This window comes from Malurus melanocephalus, unplaced genomic scaffold (assembly GCF_030028575.1).
Source record: "Malurus melanocephalus ecotype Western Australia unplaced genomic scaffold, MMel_1.1 scaffold_184, whole genome shotgun sequence".
In the NCBI taxonomy this organism is placed as follows: Eukaryota; Metazoa; Chordata; class Aves; order Passeriformes; family Maluridae; genus Malurus; species Malurus melanocephalus.
The window spans coordinates 577,490-593,644 of NW_026623416.1; the positions used below are offsets into that span (position 1 = coordinate 577,490).

General features: G+C 38.8%; 1 protein-coding gene across 1 annotated transcript in view; it reads right to left on the reverse strand.

The window, feature by feature from the left end:
- DGKQ (diacylglycerol kinase theta) overlaps positions 1-16,155 on the reverse strand; it is an 80,404-nt gene that overhangs the window by 21,578 nt on the left and 42,671 nt on the right. The window contains exons 9-16 of the mRNA XM_057373090.1: positions 13,631-13,699; positions 8,242-8,342; positions 6,544-6,767; positions 5,625-5,715; positions 3,457-3,511; positions 2,241-2,302; positions 1,817-1,967; positions 952-990 (exon numbers count right to left, since the gene is read on the reverse strand). Of these exons, the coding sequence (XP_057229073.1) occupies positions 952-990; positions 1,817-1,967; positions 2,241-2,302; positions 3,457-3,511; positions 5,625-5,715; positions 6,544-6,767; positions 8,242-8,342; positions 13,631-13,699 (792 nt within the window). The remainder of the gene's footprint in view (positions 1-951; positions 991-1,816; positions 1,968-2,240; positions 2,303-3,456; positions 3,512-5,624; positions 5,716-6,543; positions 6,768-8,241; positions 8,343-13,630; positions 13,700-16,155) is intronic.

Sequence of the window (16,155 nt, forward strand, 5' to 3'; positions counted from 1 at the left end):
CTGAAGAAGAGAGTCACAATAAAAGTCACATACAAGCAGAGACATCTAAAAAACACGTGCATGTAAATTTGGTTTAATGATGCTGGGACATGAGAGGAGTATCACAAAACCGGGTATTCTCCACTGACAAATGTGGACAGGAGAAAGCACACCTGAAAGCTTTATGGCTTTTCCTGTGACAAGTCAGTATCAGTCACATGGAGACAGCAAATACACAAAGCAAGCACACATCAGTCTTCAAAACCATGCTATAGAAAGATCCATTTAGCAGTCATGGAAATTAAGACTGCCAAAGGAAGTGAAACATCTCAACTCTTAACACCTGAACATAAAAAGAGAAAATTCCACACTTTTAGTTTTTACCAAATGCAGATCTCCACCTGACCACTGCACTAAAGCTGACCAGAGCCACTGCTGCTCCAGCTCTCAGAAGCCTCATGGCTTCTCCGATCTTGCTGAAATAAAATTCCTACAGCAAAAGCAATGAAACAGCTCAAAGGATGAATGCAGAGATGAGTGTATTTATTTTCTTCAACTTTCAAGCTGTTGAACTCTAGCTCTTAACACTGCTAGAAAACTATGACTATGAAACAGGCCCACTGAGTCCAAAAGCAGTACCAAATGTTAGTATTCGTGAAGTCAAAGAGAGAACTCTTGAAGGATTTTTAACAGCTCTGTGGTGTTAGATGATTCAGTTGAAGTGCAATTTCAAATTTTTATGAAGAAATGTTACCACCTTCTGGTACACAAGGCATGAAGCCAACCTTTTAACTTTTTTTAATAAGGCAACACTAATCCACTGCTCTTCATAAAGGCAGCGTGTTACATTTTACCTGAAGGGCTTTTTGCTTATACAGTAAGGCTAAAATACTCTGAGCTTGTAGCCTCTAGTGTTAGGCTGCAGTTTTGAACACAGACATTGTTTGCAAGACTAAAAATTTTAATGCTTACCTTGTGCTTGATAAACATGACTCACAGATACTACATTTGCTGCAAAGAGTAAAAATACAAACACATAAAACCTTGGGTACATTTAGAGTAAATATTTAAAGTATTTTTAAAAGTTACATAAATACAATATAAATAAATCTTAAAAGTTATACAAATATAGGGAGAACCTCCAGCTAACACTTTCCCTCTCAAGTTTACTTTGCAAGTAGGAAAAGCTAAACCGATTTTCATAAAAGGTGACTATGAATTCTTTCTAGCATTTCAAGTTTAATTCCCCTTGAAGTGACATAAAAGATTGGGAAAAATGCTTTGTTTCCTGCAACAAAAAGCATGACATGTTCCTGACACTGTTTATACAAAATACTGGTTGAAGGAGTATTGTGAAAATTCAATTACACTTCTTGAAAAAAGAAAAATAAATCCTTTTCCCTGGGTGTTTGTCCATGTGCRTGTGCACACACTGCTTATACTTCTCCATGATCAGGCACAGAGCTCATGAATAACATAGAGAAAAGCTCACGCAAAAAATGTCAAAGGTTAATAAAGGCAAGGAACATTCATGCACATGGTTCAAGATATGTACAGTTCTTCTAAAAATGATGCTTTTTCACACACACAAAAAAAGTCTAATCACATATAACTGAAATAAGGTAATAATTATTCTGTAAATAATGAGCTGTCATATGTCTCCTGCAACTATGAGCATATTAAAATAATTAAAAAAGCCCATGTGAGAGTACAAGACAGAATGATTTTTAAAAATAAGGTCAGAGAAAGTTAAAATTATAATAAAAGGGAGCAATAGATGCTACTACATTTTGTTCTATACAAAATTTTGTATCTGAAAAAGCACCTGTTTACTTACTTTTGATAGCTAACTCTTCCTTGAGAATATTTGTGTATTCTTCAGGGGAAAGCTGAGGTGGAAGGCCACCAACAAATAAATTCACTTGTACAATGGATTTGCTGTTTTCCACGATGTAAAATCTTGTTTGATTCATCTGACGTATTGAAGTCTAYCAAAATAAAGGAAAATAAATGACGTGACATTTGGCAAAAATATATCATGAAGCAAAATCCAAAATAGTTCTGCACTTAGCAATCATGTCCTTTACGCCTAGAGAATATCATAAACAGAAACAAACTTCAGTTCAAGCACTTAGCTTCTMTACCCCTGAGCCTGCTTAAGGGGTAACCAGTCACTCATGTTTTCTGTAAGAAAGGGGACACMGTACTTGCTATTAAAAAAAACCAAAAAACCAAGGATCATATTTCGTTTTCAGATATACCTTTCTTATGTCCTTGAGTCTGTTAAGAATCAGTTCCTGATTGTCCAAGACCATGCGCTGAACTGCAGAGGGCAAGAACATTAATCATGTTAGAAAGTATGTAAATTATAATCAGGCTCAATTACACCAGAACAATAAGAAAGAATGTAGGGAAAAGGTACAGCTCTGCATATAACTAATTTTAACATAAAGGACCATGCAGGCCTGAGCTACTTATTATCCAACAGAAAAAACATGTAGGTGCTTGGMACAGTCTGACTTTTTTCAGTTCTTGAACACCATCCTCCTTTAAAAAAAGGAAGAAACARCCTGAACCCATTCAAAAGACAAGCAGTACTTTGGTAACAATCTAGCTATTTGACAGACTTTAAAACTGTATTCCCTAACAAGTACACTAATAACCAAATTCTGTGTTTTATCAAAATGTTGAAACAATTCTAACAACTTCCAGTTAAATTAAGGTTGCAAATGATGYTTTAAAACAGAGCACCACAAACCAACCAAGGTTATGACATTCACAGAGCTCCAATAACCTTATAAAACAACTTCCCAATAATGCTCACAAATAAAGCAAAGCACCCAGACAGTATCTGAATTACAAAGATATTTACTCAGCTGTGGTCAGAGCATTAGACTATTTCAMATATTTTTTTTATTTCTTCCATGCAACCTTACAAATACTGAAGCACAAAGGGATGTGAACTTGGAGAACAGCAGCCCAGCTCCTGCAGGATAATAYAATGCTTGAGCAATGCTACGGCTGCAGATTTCTGTTCTTCCTAACACACAAACCTATTACTTGGACTATATTAGGACTCCAACTTACTCTACTCTACTTACTCTACTTCTACTTACTCTACTTTCTGCATCAGGAAGAAAGAAAACATAGGAAGGGAGCCATCTGAACTTTAGAATTTATCTTTAATAAATAGCTGCAATTAAGAAAATTACATCAGTTAAACACAGCTCCCCAAAACAGGGCCCAAGTGTCAATATGCACAGAAAYCACAAACAAATTTTTATGTAATAATGAAGGGGAACCTTATTCCCACAGGGCACACAAACGGAAAAGAACCAGTATCACTTCTGATCAAGTATTTCAACGTCATTGTGAAGTTTGTGTTTTTATTGCAGAAAATGAACTGTGACTGTGTTAGAATGGGGAAAAAAACSCAAAGAGATCAGATGTGCTTTTGGCCAATGCTCCTTCTCTTACCTTGCTTACTGCCCATAAGCACTTCCACCAGTTTGAAATTCTGGAGGCACTCCGTCTGCCAAAAGATGCAGCAAGTGAATACAGCTTCTGAATGACATAATTTTGCCCGATGTTTACATTACTGTATTATATACCATACACAGTGTATAACAGACCATTGAAAATTAAACATTTTAAAAAATAAAATATTTGTAAAGCRACCATGATGTTCTTCCTCTAACTAACCTCTTCCAAGACAGGAATAATCTTCATTTTAGACACTCACAGCATTAGGCTCCCATGCGCCTAAAAACATTGGCACCCTCACAGCCATATTGTGAAGGGGCTCCTGTACAGCAACCTTAATCCCAATCCTGCTTCAGCGATTAGCAGCTCATCTAGGGTACTCCTGAGCATCCTTCCAGAGTGAGCATTCTGTGAGCATGGCTGTGCCCTGGAGCAGTGGAATTGTGTGGATCTGCTGGTGTGCTCACAAGCCCCAGGTGCTGAATAGAATGTGCTCACTACCAGCTTTGTGTCTCCACCCTGCTGAGGTTGGGACTGCCAATGCCTTGGCATGCTAGCAAAGTCTGCTAACGTGTTTCCTGAAAGTCACGCTGTTTTGGCACCAACCCCAAGAAGGACAGGCACACTGAAAAGYGATTACTTTCCAAGGAAAGCATGTGCATCTACAAGATTTACTACGTATCTACTAATTTCCAGTGATGTGGAAAGGAATGCAGACAGTAAAGAACGTGAGTGCTGTTTCAGCCTTGAGTCYTTCCTTGCAGCCCTCGAGGGCTAGAGATGCTACTTGCCACCACAGGGAGAAAATTTTTGCAGTGCTCTTTAATGTTTTTATAAATGGATAAAAGAATAAAATGCACTGCGAGTTTCCAGATGTTACTAAACTAGGAGGTGCTGTGGTCTCTCTCAAGGATGGGGGATTCTTACAGAGAGATTTGGATAAGCTAGAGAGCTGGGCAATCCCCAACCATATAAAACTTAACAAGAGCTGCTGCTGAATTCTCATCCTGGGATGGGGTGATCCTGGCTAAAAATATGAACTGAGGAATGAGAGCTGGAGAGCAGYCCTGTGGAAAAACATCTTATGGATCAGGTTGGTGGCAAGTAGAATATGAGCCAAGCAGCCAGGAGRGCCACCTGTGTCCTGGGGGCATCAGGCCCAGCATCACCAGCCRGGCAAGGGAGGGGATTGTCCCRCTCTGCTCTGACCTGGGRSAGCCTCAGCTCCAGTGCTGGGGGCARTTTTGGGAGCCAAAACATAAGATGGACATCAGCACATTTGAGTGTGTCCAGGGCAGAGCAACCAAGATGACAAAAAGTCTTAAGGTCAAGACTTGAAAGGACCTCTCTGAGGTGACTTGTTTTGTTTATCCTGGAGAAGACGAAGCTGAGGGGGCCTCATTATGGTCAACAGCATCCTCAAGATGGACAGTGAAGGGAGAGGTGCCAGTCTCCTCTGTCTGGTGATCAGTGATAGGACCCGAGGAAAAGAGAATCAAGCTACATCAAGGGGAGTTCAAATCAGATGTTAGGGAAAGGTTTTTCACTGAAAGGGTGGCCAGTCACCAGAACAGGATCCCTGTGAAGGTGTTCATGCCTCCAAGTGTGTGAGAGCTCRAGAAGTGTCTGGACAATGCTGTCAGTCATGCACTTTAGTTTTAGGTAATCCTGAAATGMGCAGGATGTTTGACTCRGTGATCTTTATGGGTCCTTTCTAACTTGAGATATTCTGTGACTTTACAATTTCCTTTGCAAAGCAGCACAAAGAATTAGGAGACAAGCACAATCATCCTCACACTGATTGCCAGTTTCCCAACAAGATAAAATTAGCAGAGTAGCTACATAATTATGTTTTAAATATTTCAAGACRTAAACCACGAGTAAAAACATGCTGCACCCCAAGAACCATGGTGTTCATACACATAAATCTGCTTGAGCCAGACACTGATGGTACCTTCCAGTACAGAACAACCATGCCTGCCTACTTTGAAGATTGCCTTAAGCTTTGAGCAGCATGCCAGTCACATGAGATAATCTGCCAAACGGCAACAACATTTGCATTAATTGCAAATGAAGGGATTRCAGGAATTTTTCGAAGAGAAGAATTCATACTTCAGGGTCACGCAGGTGGTATGTGGATGTGCTTAAGATCTGTCACTTACCTGCCTTCCAAGTAATGGAAGCACTTCTTTGATCACAGTCTGCACAGTGCTATCCTTATTTACTCTGAGAGAAACATACGCCATTCCCACCCTAAAGTGAAAAATTCTTATTTTAGGATAATCATTTGACATACCCTGTATGTACCTTTTTAAACTAAGTATAACATTCTCTCTRGGGGTAGGCAAGTATTTACATGAGTTGAAGAAAGTTGTTCACCGACACTTATGGCAGATATGGTATCAGTGCCATGGACAAGAAAACATTTTCATCTCATGGAACTGCTAATTACAATTGCAGCACTGCAGATTAGCTTCTTCCTAACCACAAAGATAACCTGCAAGTCTTTTATAAAACTTGGCACTGCAGTTGCAACAGCAAAATGAACACATCATTAAATTTTATCCCACAGATCTTCAGAAATTAGTAGGTCAACAGACAATTTTGTTTCCACTGCTAAATATGCTTAAAATTCATGTTGTCTCAGTGGTAAATTGTACAGTGTTTTTAAAATTATTTATTTTTTTCCTCCTCCTTCCCATCTCACATGGGAAGTTACATTGTAGATCTCCCTCCTTCACATTTCTTTGAAAAAATCACTTTTTCAAGTGGTATCTAAGTAATAATATGTTTACAGAGGTAGTTAGTGGCATCTTTCTGACCAAACACATGACAATAGAATTACAAAAGTTGCACCGTATGTTCCATRCATGTAAAGAAACCCAATAGTTTCCAGGCATAGAAATTAATAATATGCATATTACTCATTCAGAACAATGAAAAGAAGAATCCTGAAATGCAGAAAAAGAAACTACATCCTCTGTTATAGTTCTGCAGCTTCAATAACTAAAACAAACAGGGCTAGACTAAAGAGGGATAGCCAAGTGGRATAACCTTGCCATCAAGAAGGAAAATACTCACTTTAGCCAGGCAGGATAAATTCTGATCACTTCCTCATCCTTTGGTTTGGCTCTGATGATCCAAGCTTCAGGAACAGATTCTCGGAATACTGAGCCCAAGTTGCTGTCCTCCACAGCATCGTTCCTGTTGATAACATCATCAGAGAGCAGCACCTGCTGCRTAAAGGTCTGGAGCTCGTACTCCTGCTGGTCATCATTTATGTAGTACGCCCTCAAAGCAGCCTCCTAAAACACACCAAGATAAATTAACATGTACTTGAAAAGACACCATTATTACCTATACAGCCACAGACATTATAAATACCTGATTTATGAAATGAACCTTTAATGCATGTTATAACCTCAGAGCAGTGGATGTATAAGCAATGGCAAAAAAAAAACCCAAAACACCCCAAACACTTCACTTTCAGTGAAGTTCTGAAAACAAATTTTAGTGAACCTGAAAGAGGAAAACTTGAGCTATCAGTGTATTTGAACACAGTATTTTTGGAAAGCATAGTCATTTTAAGACCAAATGTAAAAATTCAAGTCCAATAAATCTGCACTCACATATGTAAAATTTACTCTGCAAGAAAAATGGTAAATTACACTTGATTGTACCCAACTCTGCCTATTCAATCTTCTTGCACAAAGGGAATGCTAAAAATTATTGAGGCTCTCAGCCATACGACTGCCCTGAACCCTCACACCTGTGAAGAGGAAAAGAAAGGGCTGTTCTTGTAAGATGCACATAATCACAGGGATTTTACATCCATTACGKGCTCATGCCTGCAGCACCCCTGCTAACACAGATGCTGCAGTCGATACAGCTCACTTACGAGAACCTGTWTTCATCTTCCTTGGTATTAAAAACACCAGCCTAGCAAAATGTGTTAAAAGGGAAGTAAGCACTCTTAAATAATTTCTATCCCATATGTAGCTTTTCTTAAAGATCTTCGACATGCAGAACACTACAAACTATTTTCAAAACTCTTGTTGATTTTGAGCACAGTATCAAGATAAAAGTCCTAACGATCTTTAGCTTTAAATTGACAAAATTCTGATGAAATACATTCTTCAGACTCCTCTGCCAGGTCTGAGACCTAACCATGCTCAATTCTACCCTGCACCACCCAGTTCCCCCWCTGGGATTTATTTCTCACAGTATGGGGTCTCTGCCTAGCCCTGTAAATAAATAACTGTAGAGCACACTTGATTTTGTACTAAGTAATCTTCCCACCTCAGATGGAGCACTGGAAAAGCTAGGGAGCGGTCAGAATGTGATCAATATAAATTACTTTCACAGCCAAGGGGTTGGGATAACTGTAGCAAGCTTCAGTGTTCAAAGCCAATTAACTCAAGTGCAGTATTGGTGGCAGTCCAGGATAAATATCAAACCACTGCTACAGAAAAGGAACAAGATCTAAGGAGCTGGTTATCCAGTATTGCTTTAATCARTAAAATCCTTCACAGGGAAGCAGAATGACTGTCTAATGTGACACTGCGGTCGCCATTATGCTACAGATAACTAAGTCACCATTTCTTCAGATGCTTTAAAATAAGAGTACTAACTGAAGATGTCAAATTACATGATAATATTACAGCCCATTTACAGATTTTTGTTGTTGTTGGGYTACATTTATAAAACTTAGCTTTTTACTTTTGTAATAGGTAATTATGTGTATCATACCGGAAAATTGACTTTTACTGCATTTCTTACCACAACGTCTTCGTTTTTTGCAATCCTTGGAACTGAAATCAGTCGAAATTGATTGCGTTTCACTGCATCATTCCCGTCAAATATCTTTAGCGTTTGTTTACCTGAATGGAAACAATTATTGTATTTCATTAACACACACCTCGAATCAGACATGACTATTCTTCAATGACAGAATATACCCTTTTTATTGCAGTGTTGGACTGAACTATTACAAAAGTCACCCTTTGTGTAGCACAGTGTTACAGTCAGATCTCATGATAAATCTGTATACCTGCATTCATTATCAAGGAGCAAAATCACTAGAAGCTATCACTTGCAATTCTAGAAATGTTAGAAATATTAAGTGAAAGCCACACACACCAGCTGTAATGCCCACACAACTGGTTAATAATGCAGACTGTTAACACACATTGTAAAGCAGATATGCTGGGGTCCACTTCCATGCTTCCCTTACAGCTTGCAAGTATATTGTAGTACAGAATAAAATACTGAGAGCCTTTTGCTCTCAAATAGCATTTAAGTTCAATGAAACACATGAGCAAATTGCCATTTACTACCACAGAAGTATTAAAAAGGAGAACTGGAACTGGAGGAAGAAAACCACCAAACCACCTTTAACTGATGACGGAAAAAAGCAAGAATCCAGGTAGAAATGTGCATCACTGGGAATTTCAATGCTGCAGTGACAGATTRTGAAGAAAGACTGCAGTGGATAGCTACTTTGCAAGGACACGTCAGTGCTGGTTTTCTTGAAGCACCTGAAACTAAATATGTTGTGTCTAATCCACCTATTTCTGCTTCAGCGTACACTCTCCAACTTYAGTGAAAAGCAAACACCACAAAACTAAAGGATTATCTAATAATATGTTTGAAACTATTGGTCTTCTAAAATGAAACTCTCTCAAATAAAAATAACGATTCAAATACCCTGACATGAAGAAGGGTGTGTCACTGTGGATTGTCAGTTTTGCTGTTACCACAGTGGCTGTGTCTGTTGTCAATTTCTTTTTAGTCACAATATAAGGAAGATTTAAATATCATCAACTATTACTACTAAAGTACCTTGAAACTCAAGAGTCGTTGCACTGGGATTGTAGCATGCATCAGAAAATTATCTACTCCTTTAAATTCTGCTGGATTTATGCCAGAAAGAGTGGAAATCTTTTGGAAACAGATTTCTGTCAAAGTGATCTCCATGGTAACTCTGGCACAGACAAATGCTAACCAAAAGACACACTGTGTCCTGGGTGACCTTCTTTAGAGCTAACACAACTTGAGAAAACAAGCAAACCCTGGTTACTGACAGTACAGCCGATGTTCTGAGTATGAATTTTCATAAGACTATCAAAATCTCTACTGTTTTTTCTAACAATCCAGAGAGTAGACAACCATCTGAGAACAAAAATATTCATCCAAGTTCTAGTACTTGTTTCCATTTGAAATGCCTCTGTAGTCTGCTCTTACAAGATACTACTGGCCTAAGAGAATCCCCAGCAATTGTAACTGGAGAATTTTTTATGAGCTCTCCATGTCTTAAGAACAGAAAAATAACAGTTGGATTGACTCTAAAAATAAACTGGTTTACAAGGAGAAGTTTAGATCTACAGGCTCATTGTAATGCCCTAAGCTCAAGCATATTTCTTAGTTAAATAAACATAATGCTGGTAATCTTGTATCCATTGCATAAAAATTTTATCAGTGAAAAAAAATCACAATTAACTTTGTCACTATCCTCCTCATAGGGGACACTTTTACTGCAACCCAGCGAAAAATGGCTTGCTTGCACATGAGCTCGTGAAAAAACATTAACCAAAGAACAAACAGGTACATACTGCAATCAGTCATCCAGAAATACACTGCTCCACCGATTCAATAGCACATCCAATACATGAAATTTAGGGGGTGTCTTATGCCAGTCTGATTTGTCTTACCAGCCGCGGCAAGAAGCTCAATTATAACCACTTCTGAAGTCAGACAAAACTCTTCCTTCCACCTGTTCCAATTTTTAAATATTAGAAAATGATCCCATTATTGAARTCTACATATCCTGAACTTAGTATATATATATATTAAAAAACCTTTGCTAATATGCACCTATGAAGTTGTGGTATTTGAAGGAGTTACTGCCTGTTTTGTAACACTGGCACCTCACTGCTAAACGTCTTTTATCTTTTCTGTTGGATCAGAGTACACAGTGTCAGGACTTTCTCCTGAAAAACACATTATATTTTTTTCTTACCATGGGATACTGAGCTGAAAATAACCTGGTTATTCGTTCTTCCCTTTTTCAAGGGGAAAATAACTACAAAAGGTTAACTCCAGGCATAATTTACCAAATTGTGGAATTTTATTTCAGTTTTCCCGGGAAAGGAAAACTTCAGTACAAGTTTTCCTGGGAAAAGGATGAACAGCATTGAGTGAGTTTAAAGTTCATGTTGCCTTTGAGTTGCAAATCCCCAAAGACAGGATAGACTTCTGAAAAGTCTTACACATGGTTAGTGACTGAGAGAACAAAATTCTGTAGTCCTGAATGGTTCTGCCACTGAAGAAAGCTGGAAGCCTATAGTGAGTGTATTTGTGAAAATTATTCTTAAAAGACCAAATTCTAGCAACACAGCTGACCAAGAACCATTCTTCCAAAATAACTTGTGTTATCTACGTGCTTTACACTCTCCTTCTTTACTGCTGTTTCATAKTACAACAGTGAGGGGACTGTCAAGTTTTGGTTTATTTCACTATCAGGATTCATAACCTGCAAGACCAACTTTATGTACGTAAGAATCATGTATTTTTTCTTTTATTGCCCTTGAAGAGAGTCTTTCAAAATCCCAGATTCTTTCTTCTTTTCTCCAGCACTTTCTCTTCCAGGAGAGTCAATTGCAGGTGTGTGCCTTCTCTGAACTTGTTTCTACGAGCAGCTCAAATTCCCCCAGTTTCAAGACAATTTTGAAGCACAAATCTGTGTCACACAGCTGTCCTCCCATTCTGGAAGGCATTTCTTAACTCTTCTCTTGGTTTTTAGAGCCCCTCCAAGCATCTGCCATATGTATCACCACTTGATCTGGTTTCACCAGTGTCAAATCCATTTAATCATACTTAAGAAAAGCATGTGACATGTTTAGTTACCTGTAAGCAGTTATAGAAGAACACAAAGGCCATTTTTATGAGAGACTAAAGCTTTCCAAAGTATCTTTAGGGGGAAAATACCTCACCATATGCTGTCCTTGCTTCTTCTGGAAAACAGTTTATTCCTGCTTGCAGAATTGCAGAGGAGATCTGTGCCCTGTCAGCAGGTTTGGCACAAGGCAAAAGCAAGCTCTAAGCCAATGATTTGGGTCTATCTTACAAAAAAACATTTTATCTCTTACTCAGCAGATGAACAGCAACCTGAGCAGGGCAGAACAGAGGCTGTAGAAGGACATGCTGTGAAACCTCTGTTTGCTGACAGAACTGCAGCCCCATTCCTCTACCCAGACAGACTCCTTCAAAACCTCCTTCAGAATGGATTTTCTTTGATGGCTGAATTTTGTCCTGCAGAAGATGGACACATGCTGAATCAGATCGTTCTCTTGCAGCCTGCGTGTCTTGAGGGACACTCACAGGGCAGAGAGAGGCTTTTTCAAACCTGCTTTCATGTCTGTCAAATCCATCAACCCAGAAACTGCATGGTTGTTCTTATGGTAATTTTATGKTTTTAGTTTCAGGGTCTTGATAAGCTAAATACAATGGTTGATTTAACACAGTTATGCTACCAATATTGAGACTTAGATCTTCTAACTTTACACTTCACTCAGCAATACCATTASAATAGCAAAGAAACAAAAGTGAATGTGAACAATGAATTCAAATCTTCTTCCAATATTAAACTACAGATTTTGTATCCTTTTCTATTGGCTTCTTTCCTATCAAAAAAGTGTGTCTTTCCACATCAATATTATTCAATTTGTTGTGAGTTGTTCTCAGTGTTTTTAAAAATACGTGAACCTGGTCACATTTAAAGAAACTGYTGGTTGCTACTCCATGGCCATGCCCTGGACCTCATCACCACAGTCTATCCTGTCTTTTCAGTGAATGCTGTCTCTGAGTCTTTTTGTGGATGTYGTTTTTAGTTAACTTTCTGAATCACAGCAAAGTTACTGGGCTCTACACTATCCTACGTTTTGTGAAAATGYGTTACATAAAAGCCACTGTTAATACTTAAAACACAACTAATGATGCTTTACATGACCTATGAAAATACACCACCGATTGATGCTTTCTCCAGTCCAAAGATGGACTGAACAAATTACTTATTAAAGCCTGTATCCTGCCCTGAATTTTCCTAACTTTTTTCTTATTTTTGGAAGGATAAACTAAAGCTGAACTGGCCTGTACTAATGCTTTCAACAAACCCAGTTGAAATATCTGGATACATAATTTGCTCTTTTTGACAGTCCTAAGGGATATAGGCTTAACTGTTGAAATGGAGAAGTCCTCACACTCAACCACTTAAGTCACTCAAAACACTGGAAAAAGTGAAAGTTTTCAGATAAATAGCAGTTARTCAGAGCATTTTCCCATAATAAGGAAGTATGGCAGTGGATCATAATTTAAAAGTCAGGAACTAAGCAAGTGAAACAAAAGGATGCTTGAGATCTCTTCTGTAATCAATTGCATTACTTATTGAGCTGAATTTAAAAAAAATCGAAATAGCATTTGCACAACTAGCCTCTTAATTCTGTAAGAGCTTTAGGATAAAAAAAAAGTATTCATTGACTTGAAATGTCCTGTCTTACAACAATCCATGCAGCTACATTACATAGCAAGTACCATGCTGTTCTAGTTACAAATATGGGCACGGGGGTGGAAAGCTCTTGTATTGTAGTTTTACTTCATCTTCTGAAAAGTAAGAATTTGGTTGATACCAATTCCAGAAAATGCCACGTGCTTAAAAATTTAACGGCAAAGGAAGCAACCAGTTCAGCTCAGTCCTGTTTATTGTAGCACACTCAAGYCAAGCACAAATTTACCCAGTGTCTTCTGTAAAATTTGGACCCAGCAAACTCACAAGCAATTGGCTTTGTAAATTCATGCTGTCTGCTTTTTAAATTCATTGAACATCTTTGGATTATTAACACGATGTTTCCTTTCTTCAATTACCAAGATTATTGAGAGAAATGAGCTATTTTCCAGGGTAATGAACAGACTGTCACGCTAACCCACCAATGGAAAATACCAAGGAGATATTTTTAAGGCCCTGGATAAATGTGTTGGGCAAAAACTTTGGACCTGAATATCTAACATTAGAAAATCAGCCATTTAATATTTAATCAGAAGACCATACAAGTTGAGATATATGAATAAAGACTGAAATGGGTGACTATTCACCGCTTATTAAAATTTWGCTTACTTGAATCAGTTGAAATTTGAATATCTTTCGTTGATCCTTGYGTTGAACCATCAACATCATCATCTTCATCTGTAAAAGCAGAAACATTTTAAGAAAGAATTCTTATTCATTTGAATGGAGGGGAGGGGAGAAGGTATTTGCCATTTAAGACRTTTAAGGTGTTTGTGTTAGCTTGTCATCAAACAAGCTAACAAAAAAAGAACCAGTCAGAAAAGCACACCTTCTTTTTCTATCTGTTTTATGACAATAATTATTAAAACAGCATTAAAAAAAGCAAATCTGCATTGTCATGTAATTACATTGAAGGCATACCTGAGATCCTTTTACTATTAGGTTTAACACTGCAATTCTGCATTTCTTTCTTTTCCAAGGCCATGATGTTTGCCTATGACCGATGCATGGATGGTTTCCATTAAATTTTAAATTACTATATCAATCCATGAATTGCAGTAACAGTCATCCAGTCAGAAATAATGATGTTATAGAAATCATTTCCACAACTGAAAAATGAAGTTACTGACACCCAACAAGAAAAATTGCTGGTCTCCAGAAGAAGACTTTGACAATAGGCTCATCACTCTTGCCAAAGTTAGGAGTTAACAAGTCAGAAAATGATGCATGCCGTAAAAACACACAAAAAATACTAAGAAAAGACTAAAAGAAATGCTATGAATATATGCATTTGCTTCTGTGAAGAACATCCTGATTGCATTCTCATTCCTGATACTCAGGGCCATACAAGACCAGTGCAAATCCAAACACAATCAATTTTCCTTCCCCCTGTTACAGCTGATAAACAGATCAAGTTGCAAACTGGAGAGAAATTTAGACAGGATGGTCTTGAAACACCCTGCAATAAAAGAAAACTTAATGTCTTCTTGGATTTCACTCCATAAAAAACCAAACAATACAACAATAGGAAATGATTGTTCGTGATTGCTCTCAACCCTCTTCTTTCTCAGCTTAGATGGGAAGAGGCTGAGTTCTTTTATTACACTTTGTCCTTCAGTCTGAATAGCAGAGAAATCTACACCAACAGGATCTTGAAATAATTTCAAAGAAGTCATTGAACTTCACCGGAATAATGACAGGAGTCATTTGGAAGAAGGGCTCCAAACTGCTCTACCATTATATCCTCCAGTTGCTCAAGGGTTTTTTAGAAGCCTCTTTCAGCACAGAGATGTTTGCTGAATGTTGGTTCTGAAGCTCAGCATTTATGCAGCAGCAAAAGCTGCTTTGGACAAATGGTCCCCAGTAGGCCAGGGATGATCCATGWGCTCATTCACTGCATGGGACAAGACATCTGGCACTTCCCAACYCTAACCTGGGAAGAGCTATGCCTGCAGCAGTCAGCTCATGCAGGCGACTGCCAACACTTCTTTGGTCTTTTCACAATCTGAGCGATGCCCTTCCTCAGCTGTGGCAACAGAGGAGCACCCTCTGTGCATGCCATGTCAGGAGAACTTCTGAATGAGCCCACCCTCACACAAAAATGCTAACTGTTCTCCAACAAAGGAGTTCCTTGCTCCCCTAAAATATCCCAAACACACACACAATGTTTAATGAGATCTGCCATCCACAGTCTATGCCCTTCCCCTAGAAAAGCAGCAGCAATTCCTTGGACAGCTGTCCTGACCAACCTCATGGTCACAGGAGCATCAAATACATCCTAACAGAGTATCAGGGAGTTGCTGGACTCATGATACATCTTGGTAACTTTCAGCACATGCCAGGAGCTAGTGGGGTTTTGTAAGAACATGCAAGTYTGTTCTTTGAACATGAGCTCACAAGAAGGACTAAAAGGGCACTGAGTTTCCTTGACATAGGATGATGTGAGAATTAGTTCAAGACAATATTTGGCTTTGCCCTTGAGGAAGAATCTGGACAGAAAAAAGAGCATATAGCATATGCTATATTTGCTTATATAGCTYACATGGTATTTGGTGCTTTTGGTGATGTAGGCAGTGACCTACATCCCCTGACCTTCAGTAGACAACTGAGAACTACACATGTCCAGCAACAGGTCTCGAAACAAGGCTCAGCAGGATGTGGATGGTGCAAAAGAAGTCACATGTGAAGACACCAGACTAGTACCTGGACAGCTGGGACCCAAGTGCTAAACCAAGATGCTAAAAATAGCACTATTATCTAAGGAAACACACAACAAAACTCTTCATGCGCAGCAGAGTGCAAGGCAGCTACTGCACCACAAATATTACTCACCACGCCTTGTGCTGAGCCACAGCTGTGGCCCACAGACCATGAAAAAAAAGGAAGATGTCAATTGCTGGGGCAGCTGTCAGGTTCACGGTTATGCAACAGATCAGCAGTAAAAGGGAAGTATCCTCATGGCTCAGCCCCTGGTCCCCTGTGTATCAGCAGCCCCTCCGTCCTGGGAGGCTGCTGCCCACTGGATGACAGGGASCTGAGCCCAAGGGGCAGAAATTCTCACAGGCCACAGAAAAGAGGTTCTGTGTTAGAAAAGAAACTTATTTGGGGGGTATTGTGATATTATATCTGTTATT